The sequence below is a fragment of the Epinephelus fuscoguttatus genome, linkage group LG6, assembly GCF_011397635.1.
Source record: "Epinephelus fuscoguttatus linkage group LG6, E.fuscoguttatus.final_Chr_v1".
Classification (NCBI taxonomy): domain Eukaryota; kingdom Metazoa; phylum Chordata; class Actinopteri; order Perciformes; family Serranidae; genus Epinephelus; species Epinephelus fuscoguttatus.
The window spans coordinates 40,042,221-40,069,741 of record NC_064757.1 but is presented as its reverse complement, the minus strand read 5'-3'; the positions used below and the strand labels follow the sequence as shown (position 1 = coordinate 40,069,741).

General features: G+C 39.7%; 1 protein-coding gene across 4 annotated transcripts; it reads right to left on the bottom strand.

Annotated features, from left to right (window-relative positions):
- Positions 1-27: 27 nt before the first annotated feature.
- On the bottom strand, positions 28-27,521 carry rufy3 (RUN and FYVE domain containing 3). Of its 4 annotated transcripts, none has more exons than XM_049578498.1 (18): positions 26,949-27,521; positions 19,127-19,300; positions 17,185-17,302; positions 16,852-16,953; positions 16,210-16,333; positions 14,460-14,524; positions 13,367-13,432; positions 13,213-13,282; positions 13,038-13,127; positions 10,936-11,019; positions 10,548-10,715; positions 7,158-7,255; positions 5,336-5,455; positions 4,872-4,995; positions 4,698-4,783; positions 4,564-4,594; positions 4,215-4,289; positions 28-3,072 (listed from the first exon to the last, which is right to left on the bottom strand). In XM_049578498.1, exons 1-18 carry the CDS (start codon positions 27,208-27,210, stop codon positions 2,929-2,931), a joined length of 2,001 nt encoding a protein of 666 aa, XP_049434455.1. In that variant the 5' UTR covers positions 27,211-27,521; the 3' UTR covers positions 28-2,928. The 4 variants fall into 4 exon arrangements, with proteins under 4 accessions (XP_049434455.1, XP_049434456.1, XP_049434457.1 ...); XM_049578499.1 differs by lacking the exon at positions 26,949-27,521 and adding an exon at positions 22,946-23,586; XM_049578500.1 differs by lacking the exons at positions 28-3,072; positions 4,215-4,289; positions 4,564-4,594; ... (1 more) ...; positions 4,872-4,995; positions 5,336-5,455 and adding an exon at positions 5,462-6,979.

The following is a 27,521-nucleotide window of genomic DNA, read 5'->3' as shown; positions in this document are numbered from 1 at the left end:
CAGTTGAAATAATGTAGTCATACACTGTAAAATTTAATAAAAGTTTATTGTTGCTCTAAGAAGCATTTCCATTTCACCTGTTAATTAGCTTCAACAAGAACGACTACGTTTTATAGAGCTTCTATTCTTTCTATTCTTCATATAAATCACCAAAACACAAGAACAGCTGTTATAAAGATGCACTGATTCGCCCACTTCAAACCGGTCAGGCAGAGAGCCATGCATTTAAAAGTGCCGTCATATGTTCAGACGCCCAGAAGAAGAGATTACCCAGAGACAAGACAAGAATCTAAACATCCAAATGTTAGATTTTATGATTTAACTGCAGCACTGTTTGAGATAAACTCTGATGTGACCAAATATTTACAACCGGGAGATGATTTTAATGTTTGAGCGTTTTTGTTAACTTCTAACTAATACAGAACAAAACAGCAACAGTGAAGAAAGATTTTACCCAGAATATTAAGATGTGTAAACTTAAAGGAATAGCCTGACATTTTGGGATATGCGCTGGGAGTGTGAGCTCCGCACCAGGGAACAGTTAGTGAGAGTTGGCCTGCCTGCCCGCACACACACACACAGCAACAGGGCTGACTGTTAGCATCACACGGCTAACACTACCTAACAGCTATTAATGAGTTTAATGAATGACTCGAGCTATTGTGGTGTGAGTTTTTTGGGACTGTTTAACAGCTCTGTGTTGGATGTTAGCTGCTGCTGCTGTGTTAGCTCATGCTGACAGGGCAGATGGTGAACTGACCGGGAGGAAATTGGCTCAGAGTCTGCGCCTAACCTATGTACTACTCGAAAATGGAGGTTACTTAAAATGGCCGTCTCTAACTGATACCACTCTTCTGTCTGCACTGTAAATATGAAGCTACAGTCCCCCTCCATTTTTTTGTGGTATTTTTGTATTTCATATTTTTCTTAGTCACATCCTGACAATGTTTTTTAACCACACTCACTGTTCACCAAATATTTTTTGACGAATAATTACGTGCTCGAAGCTAAAAATAGAAGGTTGTTGCTAAAACTGGAAGATGACATGGCTGTAAAAGAATCTGCAAGTCATACATCCTCCAAGCTTGTGCAGGTGCACTGTCATAAACACCACAGACATCGTAGTATCTTAGTAGTTTCCCTGCACCTTAGTGTGTCGTTAAATTTCATAATGGCATTTGTAGCCTGTGCCGTCTCCTGGCCTCAGCACACTGCAGGATGGACAGACATGTTACCTAGGTCCACCATATAAAAATGCAGTTTCAGAACGTGTTGAAAGGTTGCACCGTCCACCAGCATCGGCTAGAAATCACAGTGCTGCTCGGGGCAGTGACGGTGCTGACCTATGGCGGGAGGGGCTGATGCTGGTGGATGGCACCCCTCCTAAACGTCCCATAGCTCCATTTCAAACATTGAGCCTCAGCAACATATCTATCCCTCCTGTTATGGACTGTGACTGGCAGCCAAACGGCGCCTCGTTACTACACAACTGATAGCTGCAGCAGGAGGAGGCAGTAAAGACGAGAGTGAGTCAAAGAGAAACTCAGTGTGATGTGTTAATTGCCGTCTCATCTGTGGTCTGATATCAGTAAACCCATCAAAGTAAGTGCCATATTGCTATTTTACAAACTACTATAGCTGCAGTCTGGTTGCTACGGTTAGAGAGAGCGTTAACCATCAAACAGGAAGTAAAACTGAGTGGAGGGGGGCTTTAAATGTACATAAAGAGTGCCTGGCTCAGTCCAGAGAGAATAAATCTGCCACCAGCACCTCTAGGCCGAGCTAGCTGTTTCCTCCTGTTTCCAGTTTTTGTGCTAAGCTAAGCTAAGCTAACTGGCTGCAGCTTCATATCAAACAGACAGACATGAGACAGGTATCAATCTTCTCATCTAATTCTACTTGAGAAAGAGAATAAGCGCAGTACCCAAAATGTCGAACAGCATTATTAACTCTCCCCTCCAGTCTGAACACCAGAGCTCGTTGATATGTTCATGAAACATCGATATCAAGATAAGAGACTAGATGAAGGATTTTGGTTATCGCCACAGTTTGATTCGTCTTTTTCTGGTCTTAAATTCTGCATTACAGTTTTACAATTTTCTTTACTCATTATTACTTCATGTATCATTCATGTTTCTGTATGTATGATTGTTTATAACAATTTTCAAGTGTATAAAAATCTTCTGACAGCACATATAGGCTTTCCTAAAATACTAACACATGCTTAATATCATAGTATAGTATTTGGTCTGAAGTGTTTGGGATATTTTTTTGTCAGTATCGCCCTGAATTAGATGCCACTTTGAGCATACAAGTGTAAAAATTCATGCTTCATTTGAGTGAAATGATGAAAACTTTAATTCATCACTGTTTACATCACACACTGATCTGTGTATGATTAACAGGTGCGTTATATTGGAGCACAGCTGTGGCTTAAACAAGTCCAGTTTTTCCTTTTTTATCTTTTAAAACTAAATTATATAAAAAATATATAATGTCAGTTGACCTTTTAATCAATAATCCACTTAGTGGACCTTGTGGAAAGTCATTTTTTTTAATGCATGAGATGATTCAAGTTGGTTTTTATATCAGCAATCTCCACTCAGGTGCCATTTTACAGCTTTGTTGAGTGCAGGTTTTCACTAAACAAATACCACAGCAGCTTAACACACACTTTCAGCCAGAGCGGGAGAACTACAGCGACACCAGTATTTGAAAAATGAAAACCTGCACCCGAACAGCGCTCACATTTGGACATTCCTAAATTAGAGTAACTAAAATATCGCAAGTCCAGGACTCGCAGGACTCCATCAGATCTTTCGTAACATCATGAAGTCAAAAAGTGCATTTTTGCAGTGCCAGTTGTACAAAATAAATGCCTCTGGTTTCCGTGTGTCTGATCATCGTGTCTTGTAGTAAAATGCGGTTTCATGTTGGCGTTGAAGCGTATTGTTGGAGTAACAGAGAGAAGCAGGCGGTACACACAGTCTCTGGGAGAATGGAGGAAGGCAACGGCAGCTCGTTGGACACACAGCTCTCACAGAAAACCCCGCTGCAGTTCTTACACTGTTTCTATAGACAGAAAAACAGGATTAGGTGATATATAACACGCTGTAACAGGAAATTAATTTACTGAGTGCAATTTAACATGATAACCAAGCCTTACTTAAAATGTGATACTCATTCTTCAAACCATACTTTTTGTGGTTTAGATTTTTACTCTTCAATTAGGCTGGAAAAAATAGATTTTAAAAGATCAAAGTCTTGACTGTTTATTGTCACTGTCCCAATGATATTTTTTGAGATAGCATACATGATGGGTGTCAGAGGGAACATCTGACGGAGTTAAAATCTTATGGAGTTGACATAAAGTTACATATTCATTAATGTCAAAGCAGTCATAGAGAGTAGCCATTTTAGTTTTCAACGTTGCTCAGTTCTCTCAATGCTAATGAACACTTTTTGATTTAGAAGGGCTACGGAGCTGACATGTTATGGTTGAGACAACCCAGTAGCAATATTATTTAACAAATTTATCAAAAAATAAAAAGTTTACCACTACTCAAGAAGCATTCCTGCCTATTTAGAAACCAGGAAGTGAGACAAGAGTCCTTATGATATAGCTAATCCCCTTTTATGCCTGATTAAATTATGTTTTTGTAGAAATCTGAAACCTGGGACACTTTAAAGGGCTAGAGTATAGCAGAACATTTTTACACCACTGTTATCAGTATGCACTGTTAGTTTTAGATTTTGGAGGCTATTAACACAATTTGAAATTGTCTAAAGTTGTGAATTGTTGTCTGAGACAAGGCGGTTTTCTGGCACATGGCAAATTAAAAAAATGAAAGCAGATCAAAATATTTTATAAATCATACTTATTTCATATATATAAATTATTTGAAAACAATATTTCACCGCCAAAACTAAATTGGTGTGTTGATTAGTTGTAATTTTAAGACTTTTTTTGGGGGGTAGGACATGATTTGTCTCAGTTCTCAAGAATGGGTTATCAAAAAATTCAATTTGTTTAAACATTTAATTTATCTTTTTTTTTTTTTTTTTTTTTTGCTTGCTTTTCCCTTTAAAAACATCTCTGTATGTTGGATCACTATAAGCTTTTGAAAACAGCCTTTTCTGATTTATAGAGACATTTAATGTTGTAAACTTTTAATAAGAGATGAGAAGATTGGAATAATTTTCCATCCTCGTACCTTTGTCTTCAGCAGGGAGTCGTCATGTTCACACAGCGTACAGATGGAGGGCTGACTGATCTCCACAAAGGACTCCTACAGAAAATCAAACAATAATATGGTCTTGATTATAGCCACTATGGGATTCATGAGACGAAATATCTAATTGATACTAATGCTACAACATTAGTTGGCTGATACAGGTGTTACTTTTCCTGTATGCACCTGGAACATTAATGAAAGAGAAAGTGATTTTTTAGTTATATTTTAAGTAAATTTTTCTCCTTTTTTTACTGCAATAAAATCATCCAATCATAAGCATATCACAGTAAAATAATTTAACGTTTATTTAGTGCATCGTAGACCTCACCTGTTCATCCTCATGGTGTGACCTTGAGGACCTTAAAAGGAAGAGAAGGGGATAAATAAATTAATTAAATACAAATATTTCCTCAGATTCTTATTTTATTTTTTCTTCTAAACACTGTCGTTCCTAAAACTTACAGGCTGGAGCTCAGACTTGTTTTATCCTCTGCTGCCGTGTTTAACTCCTCATTCTCCCTTTTGACTGACGGGGATTCTGGAGGACGCTGTTGATAAAATACACGCATATAAGCACAATGCAGACTACACCTTTACGCCATCTTTAATTCTGCACTCCTATGGCCATAGGTTTACTTTTGGTATGCTCTCTGGGTGTCTCCTCTCCCTCCGAGGAGTGCTGGACTGTCTGGATGCAGCGTCGAGATGATGCTCACTCCTGCGCTCTCGCTCCTTCCTCAGCTCCAGCTCCAGATAAGACCTGAAACAGGACAAAGAGTGCAGTGAACACAAGTTTATACTCATAACATTCATAATCATGCTTTATCTGATGACAATAGAGAAAAAGGCAAATTAAAAAGGAGAGGACTAAGATGACCTGATCTCTTCTTAAGATAAATATCCTAAAGACATAAAATACAGTAAAACTACAATTTATGCTACATGCAGCATTTTAAAAAATAAATCAGAGGGTTTTTAATTACCATAAACAAAGAGTACTAGTGATTATAAAGTTAGCGCCCTCTATAATGACCTTTGTATGTAACAACAAATATCACCCGTCTTATCCTTTAGAAGAATATACATCATATACACTTTACCTGTTCCTCCTCAGCTGCTCCACCTCCACCTGCAGACTCTCGATTTTGTCTCCAAACTCCTGTTTGAAGAGCCGGTTGGCCTCTAAAGCCAGATCCCTCTCTCTGTCAGCCTGTTTGCATCTGGTTTGGGGAGGGGGGGGTGTTACACAAACTTATGGCAAAATGAAAACTTGACGAAAAGACACATGGTTGGAAAGATAAGTAAATAAAAACACATAAAAATGACAGACCTGGGGACAGAAACTCAACGAGGACAACAGGGAAACTTTAGCCAAAGAAGATGAAGCAGGCTGTGTTTGTTTATCGTTTTATTAGCCTAATGATTACTACAGTTTACACCAATGTTATGTTCACATACAGTTCAAAATTAATAAATTAATTTTGCCCTTTGACTCCTCACTTTATCCTACTCCTGTCCTGGCCTTTGACACTTGAATGTGGATCACCGAACATTTGATACCAGCTCCCTAAACATCAGTTCAGATTCTCTTTTTTTTTATCCTGTCAGTCTCTGTTGGTTGAAAATATTCAAGCACAGTCTCCGGTAGTGGTTTTATTCTTTGGAATAACATTACAGCAAGTCCACTACCTCCCAAATATCCAGGACGTGTTCGTTAGCACATTAATCATCAGTCCATCAAATCTGAAAACTGTTCACAGTGGAATTTTGGACACCATGCCGTCTACTCGTCTTACCTCTGCCTATAAAGCATTAATGCAGTATTTTTAAGAAATGCACGGAGGCTGAGGAAGACCATGCTTGCAATTCATTTTTTTAAATGAAGTTATCTTGACAGCACAAGTTTATTAATTCATTATCTCAAGAACACAAGATAATCAAACCATTATTATCAGAAAGCAAAAGTTTGTTTCCTCTTATTACTTATAATGTTTATCAGAGATTATTAGAGTCATGCCAGTGTGCTTAGATGTAGCGATTGATTAAAGCTGAAGACGTCAGAGGAAAGAGTAGCTACCATTACTGATCAGTGCATCAGACTGTAGGTCTGGCACAGGCAGTTATGAATCAGTCCTGACAGTGATCTTGTAGGCAGAAATCAGGTGTGATAAAATTAACTTCAAACTCATTTTCAAGTTCTCCATAATCATCCCATGACCTCAAAAACAGAAAAACTGTTTTCTCGTGATAAATTCTCTCATTATTTCCAGAGAAGAGGCTGTTGTATTTCTCGAGCATCAAAGTAAATTATCATCAGAAAACAAGCTCTGTTCTCTCGAGATAACGAAATAATTACCTCGTGATCTCAAGTTAACAGCATCAAACAAATAATTGCAAGCATGGCCGTTCTTGGCTCCCGTAGAAATGCCTACCAAATAAAAGTATAAATCTGACCTGTCAGAGAACACAAGGATTTAGGGCTGCTAAAAGGATCGACTCAGTCCACACTACTCGAAGCTGATGCTGGAGAGCCACTGCAGGAGGTTGTGGGAAAATGGTTTTATTTTCAACAACAAAAGGAGCATCGTACAGAAAAGATAACATCCTAGTTTGGTTGTTTCTATATTAGGCAGGGTTGTATGTTTGTATTCAGAGTTATGAAAGTGGGGAGCTACTGCTGCAGCTGCAGCAGCTTCCCTGCTGCTGAGTTCAGGTTTCTGGCCTGCTTCACCAAATGCTTCTCACTGGTTAAATGATTAAAACAAATCATGATAATGAAAAAATAATGAAAGTGGAGGGAGAAAAATGACAAAACAAGACAATAAGATGTTTTTGTAGTTAAGTGATTCTGTGACAAAAAACTGTCTACTGTCGTAATCATTCACTGTGCCAATCATGGCTGCTGTGGGGAACTGCTCTCACCTGGTCTCCATCTGTTTTACAGTCCCTGTCATCTGGTTTATTTTCTCCTCCAGGCGAGCGATGGCTTCACTCTTCTGTTTAGAGCTGGCATCTGCGCTCTGTGGAGGATGAGCCATGTTATTCAACTGGAAACAATAACTCAGTATATATTGTTCATCTCCCTAAAAGCACCAAACTGGAAAGAGTTTGGTGCTTTTTCAATACAAGGATTCATCTGCATTAGTGTTGACTTTTATTTAGTATTAAAGGAGCTGTATGCAACATTTAGAGCATATGTGTGGTTCAGCGTCTGAGCCAGGATCGGCGGAGCTGGCTGAGCCGGCATCTAGAAACTAACAGTGCTAAAGGCCTTCGCAGATTGAGTCAGTTTTTGTCTGAAACTGTTGCACATCTAAAAATAAATAACTTCACGTTGTATCAATCTCATTTACACACTGAGTCTGAAACTTTCATCTGTCAGTACACTTTTCAAAACAGGTTAGATTTTCTGCATTTTTCACATCTGTCTGAAGCCTTTTAAGATGTTTGACCAAGACTCAGTGAGGAGAATGTGGCAGCAGGACACAAGACAGAGGAACTGGGCACACAAAATCATTTCATAACTCAGATAGCTCACTTTCAACAGGTCCGATAGTAATATTCAGGAGTATGATGATAAAGAGGAGGAGGCTGTGGAAGTCGTACAGAATGTAGAGAACAGCTCCACCCCTTCGTGCAGCTGTGGTGCCAAATGAAAGACAGGGAGGGAGTGGTGACAGCCAGATAGGTAACTCCAGCGAGAGAGGCAAAGGAGGAAATGTGTCTTCTCATTTTTTTATACTTAATTACTGCAAATTTTTACAATTAACAGAACAATAAAACACACTAGAATCAGTGTGCAAGGTTTCTGCTGGGTTTTTTTTTTTTTTTGGATGACTGATTAAAAAATGCATCCTAAAAAAACAGACTCAATGTGCAAAGGCCTTAACACAGTAACAGTGCTGACAGAGCTTATGGTGGTATCTGTCTGCGGCCATCTGATACAGAGGGATCAGTATTAAGCTGAGAATGCTTTATAACCGGTTAACAGCTTTGTGTAGTCAGGTTAAATAGCAGTCCACTTCTATTTTGGCGTATTGTGCCCAGGTACGGTACACGGTGTTCACACCAATCAAACAAACTGGACTTTGGGGTCAAGTGTACTCAGGTAAGAGCCAAAGTACCTGACGTGAAAGCCCCTCTAGGTCAGAATAGTTTCAGGCTTTAACTGTAACAGAGTTGTGAAGGTGGCTATAGACGTAAAAGTCCTTTTCTTTTTTCCCATAGACAATGTTGGATGACTGACAGTTGAGCACTTCTACAGCTTAAACTGTCATACAGTTCTTCTGGTTAAATTGTCAGTGCAAAATATTAAAAACTGTGCTCGAAAGTATCGGATTCTTTAATTCAAAAGTTAAAGGTACAATGACAGCTAACAGAGGTGAAGCTAAAGATTGATATTGAATCAACACCCTTCTGGTTTCTGGGTCAATATTGGATGAGTTCAGTCACTATGGCGCCTCTGACTGACTTCTCCTCCACAGCAATTACGGCTGAGGCTCCTGGGTATTGTAGTATTCATGAAGTGGGAATACGGAGTGAGAAAAATTACTTGCAGAACCAGCAGTGCCTCACACTTTACAAATGTGTAACTGGGACAGTTGCAGCCTCAAAATGTTGCACTCAGTTACAGGAAGTCTGTTTTTAGTTAGTTAGTTAACTGCGTGAGTTTTGCCCTCAGTCGGAGCTCACCTCGCACAAGTGACTTTTAGCTTTCGAGAGAAGATTTGACACATTAACATTCCACTGTTATTCCAAACATGACGATACTCTGAGTTTGATTCAAGTCATGTGAACAGCATATTCTGTTTGGCCTTTTTCCCAATGTAGCAATTCCGATTAAGACGTGGTAAATGTCGAGATTATTCTGGCTTTAACAGCATTCTGTGGACATGTATATACAGCACATTCTGAATATTCATCTCAATTGGGCTTATTGCCACAGGCTGCAACACACAACCTCTTGTCAATTCACGGTCAGCTCTGTGCATTGTCATGGATATGTTGTACAAAACACCAACAGTTTGCAAGGCTCAAGTAGAGATGCATGCCCAAAAGAAATCCCCAAATTTCTAGTCAGAAGAAAGACTTGGACAACAACAGGCTTATGTTTATGCGCAGATATTGCAACGCCAACCAAGGAATGAAAGAGGGATGTGTGTTCGTGTGGTCCAACAAACCCGCCACAGAAGCAAAATGGCACGAGGGATTACCACTTTTCAGCTTTTCCATAATTTGATAAACAACATGTTAAGGTACGTTATTCAGGGTATGCGTGGCTGCATGTAAATATTAGTGGAATATTCATAATTACAAGCGTGAAGAATTCCCTCCATCTCTGCTGACCACAGCTGTATCACAGTGCGCTCCTGTTCATTGTGCGCTCTATATAAATTGCCTGGATGCACGGGGAGCACTGAATACAGCTGGATATAAAGAGGAAGCATCGGAGAGCCGCGACTCATATCCTTCTGTCTCGTCCATTCATAATATATTGACTGGCCAATGAGTGATTGCCTCATTCCCTATTTCATTCATTAGTTTGTGACGCAGGGCACTCGGTTTGTGTTATGAATTGTACTGTTCATGTTGCTAAATGTAGAGAACATTAGCAGTTGTTAGAAACTGATTTCCTTTGTTCAATGAATTAATATTTATAAATGTTAATCGCGGCAGAGGTCGCCAATTAATGCACTGTTAGCACCTTGTTTCCAGCCTTTTTAATAATGTATTGGGACCACTGTTTAATGCTAATATCATGTCTTTTTGGGAACATTATGTGCCTGTAAACATAGTCAGTGTTTATTAAGGGTCACTATTAGAAAATCTAACAATTAATCAAATTAGAAAATCTAGATTTGGAGGAAAACGTCTTACAACTTGAGGCATTATGAGAATTAAGTGATGGAATCTGAAGAAAAATTTATATTGTAGCCAAACCCTTAATCACTGGACCCTCTGCCTTAACTCAGTGCAAATATTCCCTATCTTAACAGAAACAGTGATGGTAATTTCCAAAAACTTTTCATTGTGGTATTTAAAAAATAATCCACAGACTTTGTCCAGATTTTGTTCGGTAAAAATCTGCTGACATACAGGAACAGACACATTTGATGTTACAAACACAGGCTGAAATGTTTGTTCCAAGTCATTACTGAGAACTGCAGTGTATAAAAAACACAGTAAAGGCTACTTAGCACCAAAATTTCACAGATTTGACACTCTAAACAAAAAAAGCAGCAGACCAGCCCTTTCAAAATGCTTCCTGCACAGACCTGGAGTGAAGTTAAGGGATCAGAAATGCAGCCTCACCTGTGACTTGTGGCTAAGCTGTTGGTTGATGGCACGAAGGTCTTCCAGCTGCTGTCTGAGCTCCACTAGAGCGTCCTGCTTCTCACAGATGTCTTTCTCCAGCATCTTCATGGACAGCTCCATCTCCTGCTTCATCCCGATCTGCACCTCCAGCTCCTTCTCCACATCCTGCACGGAGATTGACTTTAACTTCAGATACACACCTCACGACCAGAATACCACTGACATTGATTATAGACACAGCCTGGCAACCAATCTGACACTGTCCCAATATGGAGTCAAGCACATGTGAATTTTGATAACATCTACAAATACTCTCATAATTCCGTAACAATATAAAAATCTAAACATAAGAGTAGAGGAGCATCTTTAAGACCCTGAAACGCACCAATCGAAGCAGAGTTTCCTCTTTGAGCTGCTTGCGTGTTTCACCCAGCGCTTGTCCGTCTGGTGCTGAGTCGCTTCTTGATGCCTGAAAAACAGGAACACACATTACAGGACAGAAAAAACACAAGATGTTTATTTTCATTGCAAATGTATACTGTACAAATATCTAACTCTAAAGGAACTGTAATATCCTTTGATTCACTGACACTTGGCTGAATCCTGGACAGCGTCATTCAACCAGGTCATTCGTTTTCTATACAGGGTTCCTACATTTGGAATTTCAAAATTCCATACTTTTCCATACCCTAATTTCCAGACTTCTCAGCGTTTTTTTTTTTTCCCCCTGAGAATATGCGGCATCTGAGTAAATATATCAGTGTGGTTGTGGGTTGAATGGGGGTCACAGACAGGAATACAGCGGAGGCTCATAATGCTCTGCGGCGCAAGATAACGGCTTACTGGCGACAGAGAAGTCCGACTCCATGGGAGGGCGCCGAGGGATGGTTCGCCCAGGGTGTAAAACTAGCCAGGACCGCCTCTACGTCTTCTTGTCAAAGGTGCAGTGTTGGAGTGAAACTTAATACCCGGGGGGCTGGAGGAGGGTCATGGGGCAGCGGACTGGACATACTACTTGTCAATCAGGTAAAAGGGGTGGTATGTTTTCTGAGACCTTTGCTCTCACACAAACTGTATTTGGCCCGGCATAAAACACGATCCGGATTGATTACATTGTTTTTGAAAATACCTAATTTTCTATTTTAGAAAACAGTATTTTTAGAACAGTGGTAATAGTCTGGAAAGAAAAATATTTTTCCATACTTTATTTTTCATTTTCCATACTTTTTAATACCTGGAAATTGATCAAATTTATTTCCATACTTTTCCATACTTTCCATACTTGTGTAGGAACCCTGTCTATATGCCGATCTGACAAAGCAGGGGACTCTGCCGCCACTACATTTGAGCAAGATATATCCTAGCTCATCCTCTACATGTCACAGATGTAAAACACGCACAGGGTCAGTCATTCATGATTTCTGGGAATGCAGAAAACTAAAAACATTTTTGGAAAGAGGTGCATGGATGCTAGACCCCATGTCTGCAAAAAGGATCAGCACAATATCAGATATAGCAAAGAAGTGCTCAACTCCCAACATTTAATTTGTCCAAATATTGAACAATACACTACAACTGGAACAACATCTTACATATTAAAAAATAAGGGGGAGGTCTTCTGAGAACATGGGAACCTCTTACGGATCTCTGACCATCCACTGAGCCTGCTTACTGTACATGTGCTCTGACTCTATGAAGAAATGAACCATTTCCACTGACCATTATTCTTTTTATTTCTTGACATTATTTCATTTTTTTTTATAAGTATTTCCTCCCTGTTAGTCATTACTTTTATAATTTTATCTCGTTTTTACTGTCTGTGTACTTGTTCTGGGATGTTTGTATAATGTTAAAAACAAATAAATATATTATTGAGAAAAAAAAAAGCAGGGGACTCCACCAAGAGACCAAGAGAAGTGGAGGAGGCGTGTGCTTTATTATTATTATAACTGAATTTTTGTTGTGCGTATTTTGGTCTCAACAGAGTCTTTCATGGCTTCCCAGTTGCTTCAAGGGGCACAGAATTTAATGGTTTTTACAGGATCTGGTTATGGCAAACAGTTTGTTTGTGGCGAAATTTAATAATTAAGACATGTAGAATAAAATGATTTTGATGAAATGTCTAGTTTAAGCTTAGGTTCAGTTACATTTCCTGACAGGAGAGTTTGTCACACATGATGCTTTCGAGGCTAAATGGTGATAACTGGTGTAAATGGGAGATTTCTTAAAAGAAAAATGTCCATTATTTGCATGTTTTCTTTCTTCTTAAGGTTTCAAAATTTGTAAACAGAACTGATCGGCCTGCTTTAGTGCAATTTTTATCTACTTTGTTTCATCTTGTTGTCTATTTTCTTGTCTTATTCTATTATTTTTTCTATTTTTGTCTGCATGTGAAGCATGAAAAGGGTGACAAAAACATTATCACATTGCAAGTGATTTTTCTCTTTTATCAGGAGAACTTAACAGTTAAAATGATGACGTGCTCACCTTCCTGGACTCCATCTGATACGAGCTCTCCTCCTTTACTCTCTCCACGTCTTCTTGTAAAGTGATGATCCTGTTATTTGCGACTGCGAGCTGCAGAGACAAAGGTCAGCAAACACTTCTGTAAACAAAGTAAACCAGCAGCTGTGTTGAAAGTTCAGCTGTGAACCACTCTCACCTCTTCTGTTAGCTTCGTGTTGGACTTTTCCAGAGCGTCCACCTTGGCCTGGAGGTTATTTACGGATGCACTGTAAACAGACAGAAGTGTCACATTAGTCGGCAGCTCAATAAACAGCCGAAGAAAGTGAAGAGAGACGGTGAACCGGACAAACCTTAAATGTCTGTTGAGCTCCTCCACGTAATTCTTCTGATCGAGAATTGCTGTGATCTGACCGTCACTGAAGGAGGAGGAGGAGAGGACAGAAAGCAAACATGGTTAGCTGTTAGGTGCCTTGGTTTCAATTAATACATCATTTCAATTGTTTATAATTGACATCAGCCCAATAAAGAATGTCTAATATTTTCTGTGTGAAACATCCGAATACAAATACCCCAAAAATTCTTCCTTTTTTTAGCATCTTATTGAGCCTGGAGGTTATTTCCAAACTCAGTGACATGGAGGTAATGAAACATGTATCAGTAGTCCATGTTTAAAAAAAAAATAGGATGCAGCAGATGGTACAGATATTCAACAAGAGTTACAGCGGATGAAATTTCAAATACTTTTCCTTTATCTAACATTTTAAATCACCAATAACAACCTGTCTTATACTAGTAGGGACACACGGTGACAGGAAATCAACCTGCAACTACTTTAATAATCAATTAATTGTTCAGTTTTCCAGCAAAAAATTTGGGTGTTCTTGTCTTAATGTTTTCGCAAATTGAATGTCTGTGTTTTCTGGACAAAATAACACCTTTGATGACATCATCATGAAAACTGTAACCTGCCTTTTTTTTTTTTTTACAGTTCTCTTATGTTTTGTAGACCAAACGATATATTGGGAAAATAATTAGTGGATTAATCGGTAAGTCCCGTACCAACTACCCTAATGTAACTACTGTTTTTCTTTATTAATATTTGTATTTCAATTTCTTTACTTCACTCATTTCTCCCTCACAAACTTCAACAAAAGAACAAACCGTGTCTGCTACTTAACATTAAAATAATAAGTGGCCTAATCATTGACATTGATAGCCAGTCTAGAAAAGTAGATCAGATGTCACCCACTACAATCATACTGTATTTAAGGGCTAACATAATGTATTACAATTAAAAATAAAATGACAAAAAACAAACAAACAAATAAGTTCATATATCCGTCCCTACTCCAGGCCCAGGCTGTTGACTTTACTGTGGCTACTGTTTAGTGGTTTGAGAGCAATAAAAATCACTGTGGGTAAAGATTAGACAGCAGCACTCACCCCTCTGCACTCTTACTACTGTGTCCACCATCTTTGAGGTACATTGAAAAATCAATCACCCCGACCTGCAGGAGTAATTCAAAAAGAAACAGAAAATCAATCAGAGCTGAAAAGAATGTAACATGACCACATGCTGCTCCTGGACGACCCTTACTGATGTCTGCACAACTTGTACTTTAAAACCAAACAGTTTTGTTGTGGTTCAGATACATTCAGGTCATCTCTCCAAAATTAAGCAGTCATTACAACCTCCATTTAATAAGAGGTTTGTAACTGGAGAGGTTTCACGTAGAGTAATTCTTGTTTACTAGGCTGATGACAAACTGGCAGCCTGCCAGTCCTCCCAGTTACTCTGGCTTTGTTCCCAACTTGCAAACAAATAGAGGGTAAAGCAGATTCCTGAGAAGTTATGAAAAGGCCGTCTGTGGAATTACTACAGGAACAATGATGAGGGTAAAAACCACAGTTAGATCTGCACTGTAGAGAACTTTTCTGTGTACAAAAATGGATTGATGGTTCACAGGTCTGATACTTTTGCCTCTACAAGCACTTAACTGTACATACCCCAAACTGTAAATTCAATGCTTACAGCAAATCAAACTTTATCTATATAGCACAAGTCATATATAAAATGCAGCTCCAAGTGCTGAACATAAGAGTTAGGACAAAATAAAACAGACTATAGTGTAATAAACAATAAAAGTCAGAATTATGAGGTAACAGTAAAAGTGAAGGACGGGTAAAAACACACTAGATGAAAGCCAGGTTAAAAAGGTGTGTTTTAAGTTTTCTTTTAAAGATATACACACTCTCTGCCACCCTCAGGCCCAAGATTTTACCTCTGGAACAACCAAGAGACAGCTGCCAGAGCACGTAAACCCCATACATGATTTTTTTGTAAACATTTTTTTATTGATAGAACATATGGCATTTCGTATAAAAAGAAATAATAGTTGATAAGATAATATTTGTTATAATAAAATCTAAAAAAAAACCCCTACATATGTAAAAACAAATTAATAAATCAATAAATAAATTATCAATAATAATAATAATGCAGTAAAACAAAAAATATATATAGCACACATTTAAGACTGGGTACAGCACACTATCCTCAAAGTACTTTGTGTCCTTTATCTAAGCGCATTTTCAAGACATCTTCAATGTCACCATATTTTACAAAATCCAAAAACATTTCCCCAAATATCACTTAACTCGGAAGCCCCATTTCTCACTATATAGGTGAGGTTTTCAAGAGCCAAACTTGCTGTTAAATCCTTCATAGTTCAACCAGCGTTTTCTCTTTCCTTAATATATAAATAAAACTGTCAGGAAACACGCCTAACAAGCACAGCCTAGGACTTAAAGGTAATGGGGATGAGGTCATCTGAGACACAGACTGCAGCACCGGCCTCCAAAATATTTTGATCTCAGCACACTCCCATAGGCAGAGACACAAGGTGTGTGTTGCACTTATGGCATTGGTCAGAACTATTAAGAACAAATTTGTTTCATGGATATGATGTATGTTCTTATAAACCTCCTACATATTTTTTTTAGTTTCTTGAAAGTGAAGTTACTAACCATCCTGCTGTGTTTTCAGTTATTTGAGGGACAAATCTGACTCTCACTCTTGTTTTACCCACATAAACACGAGCACTATTTTTTTCCCCGTCCTTCCACTACTCCAAAAATGTTCTTGTGTTCCTGCTCTGAGTTGTGGAAGAAGTGACAGTGAAAGCAGAATTACCTGAGAGTCCAAGTCCTCTCCCTTCATGCACAGATTGGCGTCAATGACATTTAGTCCGACGAGCAGGCCGGCGATGACAGCTCCCTCCTCCTCCATCATCAACGCATTCGGCTCATAGAATTCACTACAGAGAAGAAATGAGAGTTAGAATACTGTCACTGACCAGAAAACTGCTTTTGTTCAAGCATTTTAAATGTGCATCACGTGTTAAAACAAAAGAAACATAATCAAGACATCATTTTGATGAGGGTCTATTGAACTACCGTAATGTAGGATAGAGTATTTTGGGAGCTTGAGCCATAACAGGGACTAAAAATCATGATCTCAGCCTCTGCTTCTTTGGTTTTTGACCATAAAATTGTCCCAGTATGACAATGCATCTTTATTTTACTGTGACTTTTCCTTTTATTTTCCCCAAAACTCTGAGTGGAATATGTGTTAGGGATACAGCACATGGTCTAAGCTCAGGCTGAGGTGCCATTTTATCGTTTTGGTCAAGCTGGGAGGAAGACTACATGCACACTCATTTTATGAGGTGATTGAAATCAAATATATTTTATGGATAACATTAGATCATATCCTTGCTTCTATACCATTATTCTGGATGCCGGTAGGCCTCAACACACTGTGACACAAACACACCTGAGCAGGTCCTTTCTGTTGATGATCGTCTTCATGTAGTCAGAGAGTTTCTTCTGCATCAAGGCCAGTCGTAACCAGGCACGCCCTCTTCCTAGAGGAGTTCTGTCACCAAGCACAGGAGAGTTAGATATAAATACACTGAAAAACAACTTCTGACAATATTTACTAATCAATGGCAGAGTTAACTTTCACCAAAAGGAGTAATTCCTATGCTGTTAAATCTATTCACTGCTTTGCTTTGTGCACAAATCTTGAAAATCACATTGATAATATCATCAACATATCTAGTTGTGACTGAGTGAAATCTTCAGGGAATGGATAGAACAGACTCACTTGAGGCCAGGCAGGTCTTTTACGCTGGCGGTTATCTCTCCTGCCTCAGGCGTCAACTTCTCGACCAGCTCCAACGCCCCCCAGAATGACTTGTTCTGCCCCAGGAAGGTCTTCTTGGCTGATAATTGGGACACATTGCTTGTTGAGCTATGTAATTTTGAGGAATTTTGGTCACTGAGTCATCACACTGGGTATGATAATGAGCAACTGAAACAAACCAGGAATAACTTTTTGAGAGAATTGTACACAAGCGACCATTAAGAACATTTAATCAGCAAATTTGTCATTTTAAACCCTTTTACATGTCTTTGATTTGTTGCTGATGGATGGTGTTAGTGACTGGGAATCTTTTTAGAATTCTGGGACTGAACTGTACAAAACATTTTTGTACAGAAACCAAAGCGGTCAAGATCTTAAATTTGCATTTTCAAATTTCACAGACTCAGTGTTTCTCCTTTAGTTGCATAGGCCAGGCAACGGGAACCCCAACTGGGCCAAAAAATAAATAAAAAATGAATGCTACAAATAACACCAAATATCCATTCCATTGTTTCCCCTATACTATATACTACACCATTGTTTCCTAACTAGTAGGTCGCAGTCCAAAAAGTGGGTCGCTGTCACTTTGGGTCACTTTATTTTGTATAGTGAATTCCTGGCACAGAGCTTTTATTTTGAGGTGTCGTTTCCTGCTGTAGAGTGAGTGTCTAACAGACAGCTACCTGACAGAGACAGCCAACTAGCTTGACAACATGGCCAAACCCAAGTATGACGCTGAATGTACAGTGTGGATCTTGTACTAATGCACAAGGAGAAATCTGGACCCTGTGGTTGAACCAGTTAGGAACCACTGGGCTACACTGTATTCATTCAGCAGCAGAGCAACGCACATGTGAACTGTAGCTGTGCACAGCAAGGGTCTGTGGCCAGTTCACGTCTGTAATAACAGCAGGACAGTCCAGTGTCTGTAGGCTACCAGTTACAAATAGCTTCAGTAATAGTAAGTAAGTAGTAAGTAGTTTTTGTGTTTTTAGATAAGCCAGACTAGAGAATATTTGGGACAAACAGATCAGTGATGCTGTTTTGCCCCTTGTGTTCTTCACCACTGCTCTGGAGTGAAAATTATGGGACAAACACACCAACTAGCTCAAAAGTGAAGTATTTTCTGCTGTGAGGTGGATCAAATTTGCCAATGTGAAGAGTCGTTCATGTGAATTTCACAGAGTAACTGATATTTGGAAACGTAGTCTGACTGTTAAGCACCTCCTTCCCCTCCACCCATTCGCCAGGCCAAAGCTGTCAACCAGGGGGAAACACTGGACTTGTAAGGGTCCTGACACACCAAGCCAACGGTCTACCTTTGGTCAATATCAGGTTGTCGGTGAGCACCTGGCATGCTAGTTTTTGTGGCGTGTCTGGCACTGTTGGAATTAGTCGGGCCTTGTCTCTTTTTTTCCCCCAGCTGATTCAGCATGTTAAGTCAGCATCGGAGACAGTGGAGAGCATCGGTGTATGACATCGCTCTGACTGGCAGTTCAGGTCAGTGACCGAGTAGAGACAAAGTCAAGAGGACGTGAGATCGAAAAAATCGTTTGTGTTATTGTTCCCTAGCGCACTGTCAATATAATTTGTTCTTTCAACATCGAGTTGTGTTGTTAAGTGCTAACTGGCTAACTAGCATCTTGAATCCGTCCTGTTGGTCTTCTGGTTTTCCTGTCTGAACTGCCGCCTGCTGGTATGGAGAGTTATTTCCTCTCACGCAGGCGCATAACGTACGTGCTAGTTGGTCGTTGGCGGTTCAAGTGCGACCGGTGAAGTGAAGCGATGCAAGTCAGCCTTTGTCGTCACTACTCCTTTGATGACAGTTTGGTGTGCCTGTGCCTTAAGAGCCACCATGCGGTTTTGAGCAGATGACAGCGTGAATTAAATGCGCTGTACTTACTTTTCAACCCATGTTTCAGACAGTGCTCCATCACGACAAAGAACTGCTGGAGAGGTGCATAGTCAGAGTCCAGTGTGCGTCCGAGGTTGAGGGCGGACTCGATCAGGCCCTTGATGCTCAGTTTGGCCATGTTCATCAAGTTAAGCCTTTCAATTGCGATGGGGTCCTTGGGATCTAAGAGAAGAAAACACAGAAAAGGGTTCTTAGAGTCCTTGTAGTAATGACACTATAATGGTCGAACAGCAGGAATGACTCACGAGTTAAATGTATCGAGAGCTGTTGGGGGACAAGATACAGTGTTTTCCAGGAAGTAAAAGTAAAGTAGTTTTAATATGGAAACACAAAACGATGAGCTTGAGCTGCAAAGTTGGAAAAGAAGACATGTTATGTTTCATCTGTAAATGTGTGAAAACTAAAACTAACTCAAGGACCTAACACAGCAAAACCTTTAATACATATTTCACATAAACTGAAAACGAGTAGCTGTGAAAGAGAAATTGTTGAACTAGTAAAATCCAATACGCCAGCCTACTCCATTATTCATGTAAGTGGATAACAGACACTGAGAGACTTTCGTAGACGACTTCTACAGGGTTATGTTATCCTTCAACATTTGTTTACATTATTAATACATTCATGCATTTGGTCTGCAGTGTGCATGAACCTTAGGTAAAGAATAATCTTGACTTTTCAACACAAAATGACTGCAACTAAAAGGTAATGAATGCACAAAGTTGTTATGTTACTGCTAAAACGTTGTAAATCTACATCAGGAGTATCATTGTAATAGAAAAGCTTTCCTAATTACAAGTTACTGCAACACAAAATTTACATCCCCAGGTTATCAAACACTGAGATGAAACAGGAAAGCTGGTTCATGAGGAATATTCTCTCTTCTGGTTTCTTTAAATTGGCTTCATAGACAAGAAACAACATGACAGCCTGACATCTGATTCAGACTAAAGAGAAAACAAAGTTGAGATTTTAAGCCTGTTACAAGGAAGCATTCATGAATTCAACTGTTACATAAAAAAAGAACAAGCCGGACGTATGAAAAGGGAACTAAAATAAATGTTATGTTACTTAATTGGAATTGCAATATATGCTGCAATATTAATACAGACAACACTAAGTATTATTACTTAACCACAACATGTATTATTCTGGAGTACAATAGTTGTGTGTATATTTACTGGACCCGCTGCAATCAATCATACCGTGTCAGTCTGTACCTCTTAACTTTTCACTTACCCCATAACTTGGTCTTTAAAGACTTTATTAAGACTATTTTGTCATGTTTGCTTAAAACTGTCACTACATCTACACAGATGCAGCAGACACGTGGTCTGCAAAAAACTCATACTCCTCTGCCTACTAAAGTTGTACCAATACCGATACCGATACCAGTATCGGAAATGCCTCCGATACTGCCTAAAATGCGGTATCGGTGAGTACAGCCTATGACCAATCTGATACCACATAATGCCTCATGTCATTACGCATACGCACGCTACGGGCAAACGAAACGGAAACGGAGCAGAGTTTACAAAGCATTCTACTGTAGCCTTTAAAGTGTCTTTTTTACCACATTGTGTGGCTGCACTTTAATCTGTGTCTTGATCTGTGTCAACACTGGATAATAATAAAAAACTATGGCATTCATTCTACTATTATGTATTTATTTCTTAATATTTTACATAGAGTTTTAGGAGTTAAGACATACAACAATTCATATCCCATCCATTTTTATTTTACGCGCTGGTATCGGATCGGTACTCGGTATCAGCAGATATCTAAAGGTTCAGGGATCGGAATCGGTATCGGGAAGGAAAAAGTGGTATCGGTACATCTCTACTGCCTACTCTATTGCCTCGTAGTTCTTCTGATAGCCTTAACGCAGCTGACATTCATGTCACTGCTCATGAACCGTGGTCAAACTGCCAAATTAGACAGCGCTGATCAAATATGACTTAAGATTCTGTTACCGCATTGCCTATTTCTCTTCTCAGATGTTCTCAGTAACATATTTTAGTGTACTGTTTAGCTGTAAAATGAGAAAGTTTGTGATCCAACCGCCATGTTGGAGACAAAGCAGCGGAAACAAACCCACCCACTGGCCGGAGCAACCATTCTTATTTTACTTCTGAACATTCATTCATCTTCTAACCGCTTCGCGGGGGGGCTGGACCCTATCCCAGCTGACATCGGGCGAGAGGCAGGATACACCCTGGACAGGTCGCCAGACTATCACAGGGCTGACACATAGAGACAAACAACCATTCACACTCACATTCACACCTACGGACAATTTAGAGTCACCAATTAACCTAGTCCCCAAACTGCATGTCTTTGGACTGTGGGAGGAAGCCGGAGTGCCCGGAGAGAACCCACGCTGACACGGGGAGAACATACAAACTCCGCACAGAAGGGCTCCCACACCCGGGATCGAACCGGCAACCCTCTTGCTGTGAGGCGAGAGTGCTAACCACCACGCCACCGTGCCGCCCTACTTCTGAACAGTACACTAAAATATTTTCTGAAAACATCTGAAGCGAGACATAGGCAATGCAGTAACAGAATTCATTTTTGATGAGCGCTGCTTAGTTTGACAAGAACATTAATGATCGGCCACAGTAAATTCTAGCCAATGTCTGAGGAAGCAGTAGGAAGAGGAGGACGCACATGATTTTTTCATATTAGCCGTCACATGTACAACTGTGTGCATGTGATTACAGTTTAAGCAAACGTGACAAAAAGTTGTTTTCATAAAATTTATCAACTGTGGCTTTCAATGATTGTGTTCAGGTCTTTTTCTTTGCTTCAACTTTTATACTATATAGGTCTTATTTTATTTTTACTTCCCTATTAATCTGTACTTACTTCTGTCTTTGTGCTCCTGCACAAAAACCTGAATTTCCTCTCTGGAGATCAATAAAGGCTTATCTTACCTAAAATACTTCCAGCAAGCCTCACAGTTTAAGTTAAACAGGTAAAGTCCAGTGGTGGAAACTAGACGTGGTGTTGCAATGAAATGAAAATATCAGCATCCATGATAAGAAACAGTAATCTATCTCATCACATGGGAGGGATTTATCTTACAGAAGCATGACAAAATAAATGTTTCTGTCGGTTACAGCTCCTCTGTAGTGTCATTTCAGTGGAGCTTCAGGTTAAGGAGCTGCAGCGTTGAATTTGCCAACTGGTTGAAGGAAAGTCTTTCTCAGGAAAACCATCAACCTGCTAATCTGCTAGCTCTGTGCTGAGAGAAGGCGTGGCAAGAGATAAGGAAGAGGAAAGCAGTGCTGTAGAGTAAATCATTTGTGTCCCATCAAATTTAAAACATATTATTGCAGTGCAGCATGAATCTGCTTAAAATAGGTTACCAGTTCACTGTCATGTTTAAATATCTGGATTCAGTGGCATCTTGTCCGGTTTTGTTTCAGTAAAAAATGTGCAAATCTATTTCTGTTGTGTGTTAATGTTTTTAGGATTAAAGAAACAGACACAGAATATGATCTATCATTGATATTGATTCGATTCACCGCAAGATAATAAATTGTCACGACAAAACAAGTGGCACTTCCTGGTTGTTTTGTCGCCCAGCCCTGGCTTATTTACAAGCAGCGTCATCCTGCTGTTGACATCAACCCATCTCCCCTGAAATCCATCGTGACACAGCTCAAAACAGGACACATTACCACAGTTCACCAGATGAAATGTGTTGCGTCTGGGAACCTTGTGAATCACCACGCCCAAATAGAGTGATCACACACTGTGCCCACAGAGCTCCTCAAATGATGAGCTAATCTGTCACATTACCTTCATGGGCCGGCTCTGGGTCTGGCGTGAGGGAGATGTCGTTGAGCTCGCGGAGGCAAAGCCACTCGCCATCGACAGACACGCGAAAGTTGCAGAGATAAATGGTCTCCCGGGCGGCCTGGGTGATCTTGTCGGTGGTGGGAGTGGGGGTTTCGCTCTGAGGCGTCAGATCAGACATGATGACTCAGCTGATGCGATGCAAAACCAACACCACCGAGGGGAAAAAAGGCGAAGTAGCTTTTGTTCCAGACACCAGTGAAGGCACCAAAAAAAAAATAACAGTTTAGAGAGAAGAGGAAATGAGAGAGGATGGAAAGAGCATCAAAACAAAGAGGATAAAAGGCCAAAGACGAGGAAGGCCCCACAGCAGCTCTCAGCAGGTGTTTGAAAGGGTGCTGCTTTTCCTCCTCTTTATGCCTGCATCCTCCTCCCTTCCTTGTAACAGCTGAGTAAAATACGCTGCTGTCTTGAGAAAGGCTGCCCTGCCTTCTCCTCCTCCACCTCCTCCTCCTCTTCAAACCTCTTGTTATCCCTTTTGTGCAGACTGGGGATTTAAAATGCAAGGGAGCACCGTGCTGAAAATCACAGCCCTCCTCCGGTCAGCTTAGCACCGGTTCACTCTGATTGGACTGCCTGTGCACCGCAGTGAATGCACTGGGTGGGTGTCGACCAAGATGGCTGACAGTAGTGCTGGGTACAGCAACACATTGTCACGTGAGCAGATGGTGCATGCGTAAAAAAAGGGGGGGGTGGGGGTCCCCAGAGTATCCAGCCAATGCTAATGATGCAGCAGAGGATTCATCTGTCTCTCAAGCATCAACAGTGTCCCCTGACCTGAAACAGGGGCCTGTTATTTGACAATGCAATTATTGAGTTGGCTGCAGCAAAACAGCAGCGAGCAACAAGAGTAATAAAGCCAAAGGTCCTGGATGTAAATGCTCATTGTGTTATCTTAATTCCCACTTGGGAAAACTAGATGATGCACATCGTATAGAGTCAGAAACAAAAGACAAACACCCTTATGTTTGTACAGTTTCTACACGCCTAGTGCACAAGGACAAAATTAAAAAGCTACACTTGGTATTGATGAGAGGATATTTAGGCGATGACTTTCTGTGCTATCAGAGCAGAGGATGAGAAACATACACACAAAACAAATTTGAGGATAACTAAACAATATACCCACATTACATTTGTAATTGTGGTCAAAATGACAAAGCCAGCAGAGCACTCATTGTTCATTTCTCTCTGCTACCACAGTCACATTAACTGAGAAATTTAAGTGCCTTTGAGTGCTGAGCAGCTTCAAGAACCAGGGAAAGTTAATGTTTAAGTGCAGTCATGTTACATGTGTCCGGCTGCTTACAAACCACGTATAAATGTTTGAGAGTGTGGTACAAAAGATCTTATTAAAGTTCACCGTACCTAAAGAGACAATCAAAGGATTTCTTCAACTAATCAATTAGCAGATTTAATTAAAGAATTACTGTAGGTTAAATCACTTCATCTGAATTATTCTTACATCACAGATTAATGATAAAGGATTCCTTGAGATCTAATGCTTATTAAAGGAACACTTCATCCCCTATAAGAACAGTTACTCATCCCACGTTACTCTGATTTTGGGAAAAAAATGTTGTTTGTGACGCATGCCACCACAATGAACAAAGAATCCAAAAACTGAGAAATATCTTGATTAATTTAAGTCATGGGAGACGCATTTGATGACACCAAAACTACATCAAAACATCCTTCTACAACAATTCCTGCAGTGTAATCCAAGTCTCATTTATCCAGTTGTACCGCTAAAATTTTACAATATAAAATATTTCCACAGAAACGTGCGCGACGACTCTGTAACTGAGACAGGTCATGGGTAATACAAGTTTGGTGGGGTTAAGTATTCCTTTAAAGACCAGTGCTTGTTATTAACCAACATTTATTTTCATTACTGATAATTTGAAGATTATTTTCAAGGGCTAGACAAATAAATCATCTGATATATATTTGCTATAGCTGTATATGTCGGACAATGGCTAACACAAAATTGCAACATAAGTCTGAAGTAATTTAAAAACAGTGTCAACATCACATGCTGCTCTGCATGTCTGAATGTAATCTCATCTGTGTGTTGGTGCTTCATGTTTCTTGGATGTCTGCTTGTGCTAACATGCTGTTTGTTGTTGCTGTGTTATTGTACTGTACTGTTGTTTGTTGCTTGTTGCTTTGCATGGCTCCTGTTCTATCTTGATGATTTATAATTGCTGTAGTTTATGTTGTCTTTGTCCTGTGAATTTTATTCTTTTTTTGGTTTCAAAACATCTTGCCAAAGGACTGCAGCTGAAAATTAGCCAGCTGGCTAACACTGGCACATTTACAGAAATGTTGATTAATGTGCATTGCTCCAATAAAATTAGCAATTCAAACATAGTTTGTGCATCAGACAGTGATGGCAAGTTGTACTGCAAAACTGTAATATGTCTGTAAAAGGCTTAAAAACAAATCAAAGGGATCAGTGTCGACATTGTTGTTTATATATATTAAAAACAAATCTATATTGGCCCAAATAGCATTATCAGATGTTTTATACTCCTTGATATTGATGTAATAGTGGCCTCCAAAATCCAGTACTGATCAGGCACTGTAAAAAGTGCTGACCACAATTTCCAAGACACCAAGATGACATAATCAAATTGCATGTTCTGCCAGAGCAACAGTCCAAAACTTCAACAATATTACACTTAAAATTATATGTAATTGTGAATGGATTAAAAGCAAATCTAAGGGATCAGTGTCAACATGGTTGTTTATATGTTTTAAAAAATTACTGTCATTCCAAATATTGTTATTATATTTTAATACTCCCTGATATCGATGTAATTATTGGCCTCTAAAATCCAGTACTGGTCAGGCACTGTATAAAGTGCTGACCACAATTTCCCAGAAACCAAGATGACATAATCAAATTGCATGTTTTGCCAGAGCAACAGCTCCAGACTTCAAGGATATTCAATTTACAATTATATATACCAGTGAAAAGCAGCAAATCTTCACATCTGAGGAGCCAGCACCAGTAAATGTTACGCATTTTCTCATTTCACCAAACTTACATCTTGTCAAAAAATAGCCTAAATGGTAAAAAAGAGTAAATCTAGTCAGCCAGTCGACTAAGAAAAGACAGCTCTAGTTTTGGACCCAAATCCTAAACAATATTTTGTTTTATTTTGCCATTACATAGACAGTCTTCAATGCTTCGGGGCAACACTGACAGGCAAAGTTCACTCATTATTATTTATATCCTTACACATTAGTATGTGGTTACTTACCCTTTTACCTATGATATATGGCAAAGAGATGGGTAATGCTCTTATTATAGTGTAATGAAAGTATAACAAAGTAAAGTTAATCACAGAGGAACCTGGGTGTAAGAGCTGGTAACAGTGCTATAGTGCTCATATTGTGTCTCTGCCATGACTGTTTGGTTAGTCAATGTGAGATATGAGTGACAAACAACATTTAACACGGACACAAACAGCCTGCTAATGTGTCACCAATCCACCGTTAAATTTATACCATGGCAGCCAGTGGCGTTGCAAAGCAATTCACAAAGTCTGTCAAAACAGCACATGACACACACAGGACGTCCAACACAGAGGAAGACTCACAGGACAGCTGGAGGAAGTTTGTTGACATCAGCTATGTTTACAGATTTATTAACTGTGTATGTGTTCAGTTGCCACTTTTGCAAATATTTTAAGTGTGAGAATCAACTGACAAGAGAGTTTACATAATGTATTAGCATCTTAATGTTAGCTTAGTCAGCTATAGAAGTTATCTTAACTCATAAAGAGATAGGAAGTAGTTTGCTTATAGGTAAAGTCAAAAGTTAGCTAACAAGCTAACAAAGCTAAATGCAGGTACAGTTAGTGAGTAGGTGATATAAGAGGATAATGGTAGCTAGCTGGGTAAATTTCTAAACTTGTAAAAGTTCGTAAGCACTCACTTTTGCGCTTTGAATCGATCCTTTCAATCCTGAAGTCATACTGTCGAAGCGGAGTGGGTGACAGCGACTCAGCCTTCCCAAATCTCAAGTTTGAGGAGTGTAAAGCCTCCTTGAAGTAAATCACCGAAGTCGGAGACAGAGTGTCATCTGGACTATCAACGTGTCCGTTTTCATCTGAGGAATTCTGTCTCCCAGAACTTTCTGAAACCTCCGAAGACGATTGCAGAGGGTGGTCTCCCGGTGACATATCCCGCTCCGCCATCCTCCCTCCGGTTAAATTCACTTCATGTGACCAGGCGAGTGGGCTGTCAGTCAGCTGTCAGCTAACGTTAGCTAGGCGCGGTTAGCTACCGCAGCCATATACCGCCGTGGTTAGCAAAGCGAACCAACTGTCGATGGGCCGGTCAGTTTACTCCGAAATCTCTCCAGTAATCACTCCGCCTTTCGTCCTGTCCTCCACAGCCTCCTCCTGACCCGGAAATAGCTATGCATTAGCATTTTGGTCAAATCGGTTGCTAATTCCGCGAGAGTTTGCGCGCTGTGTCAGCGGTACAGCGATCCGTTCACATGACC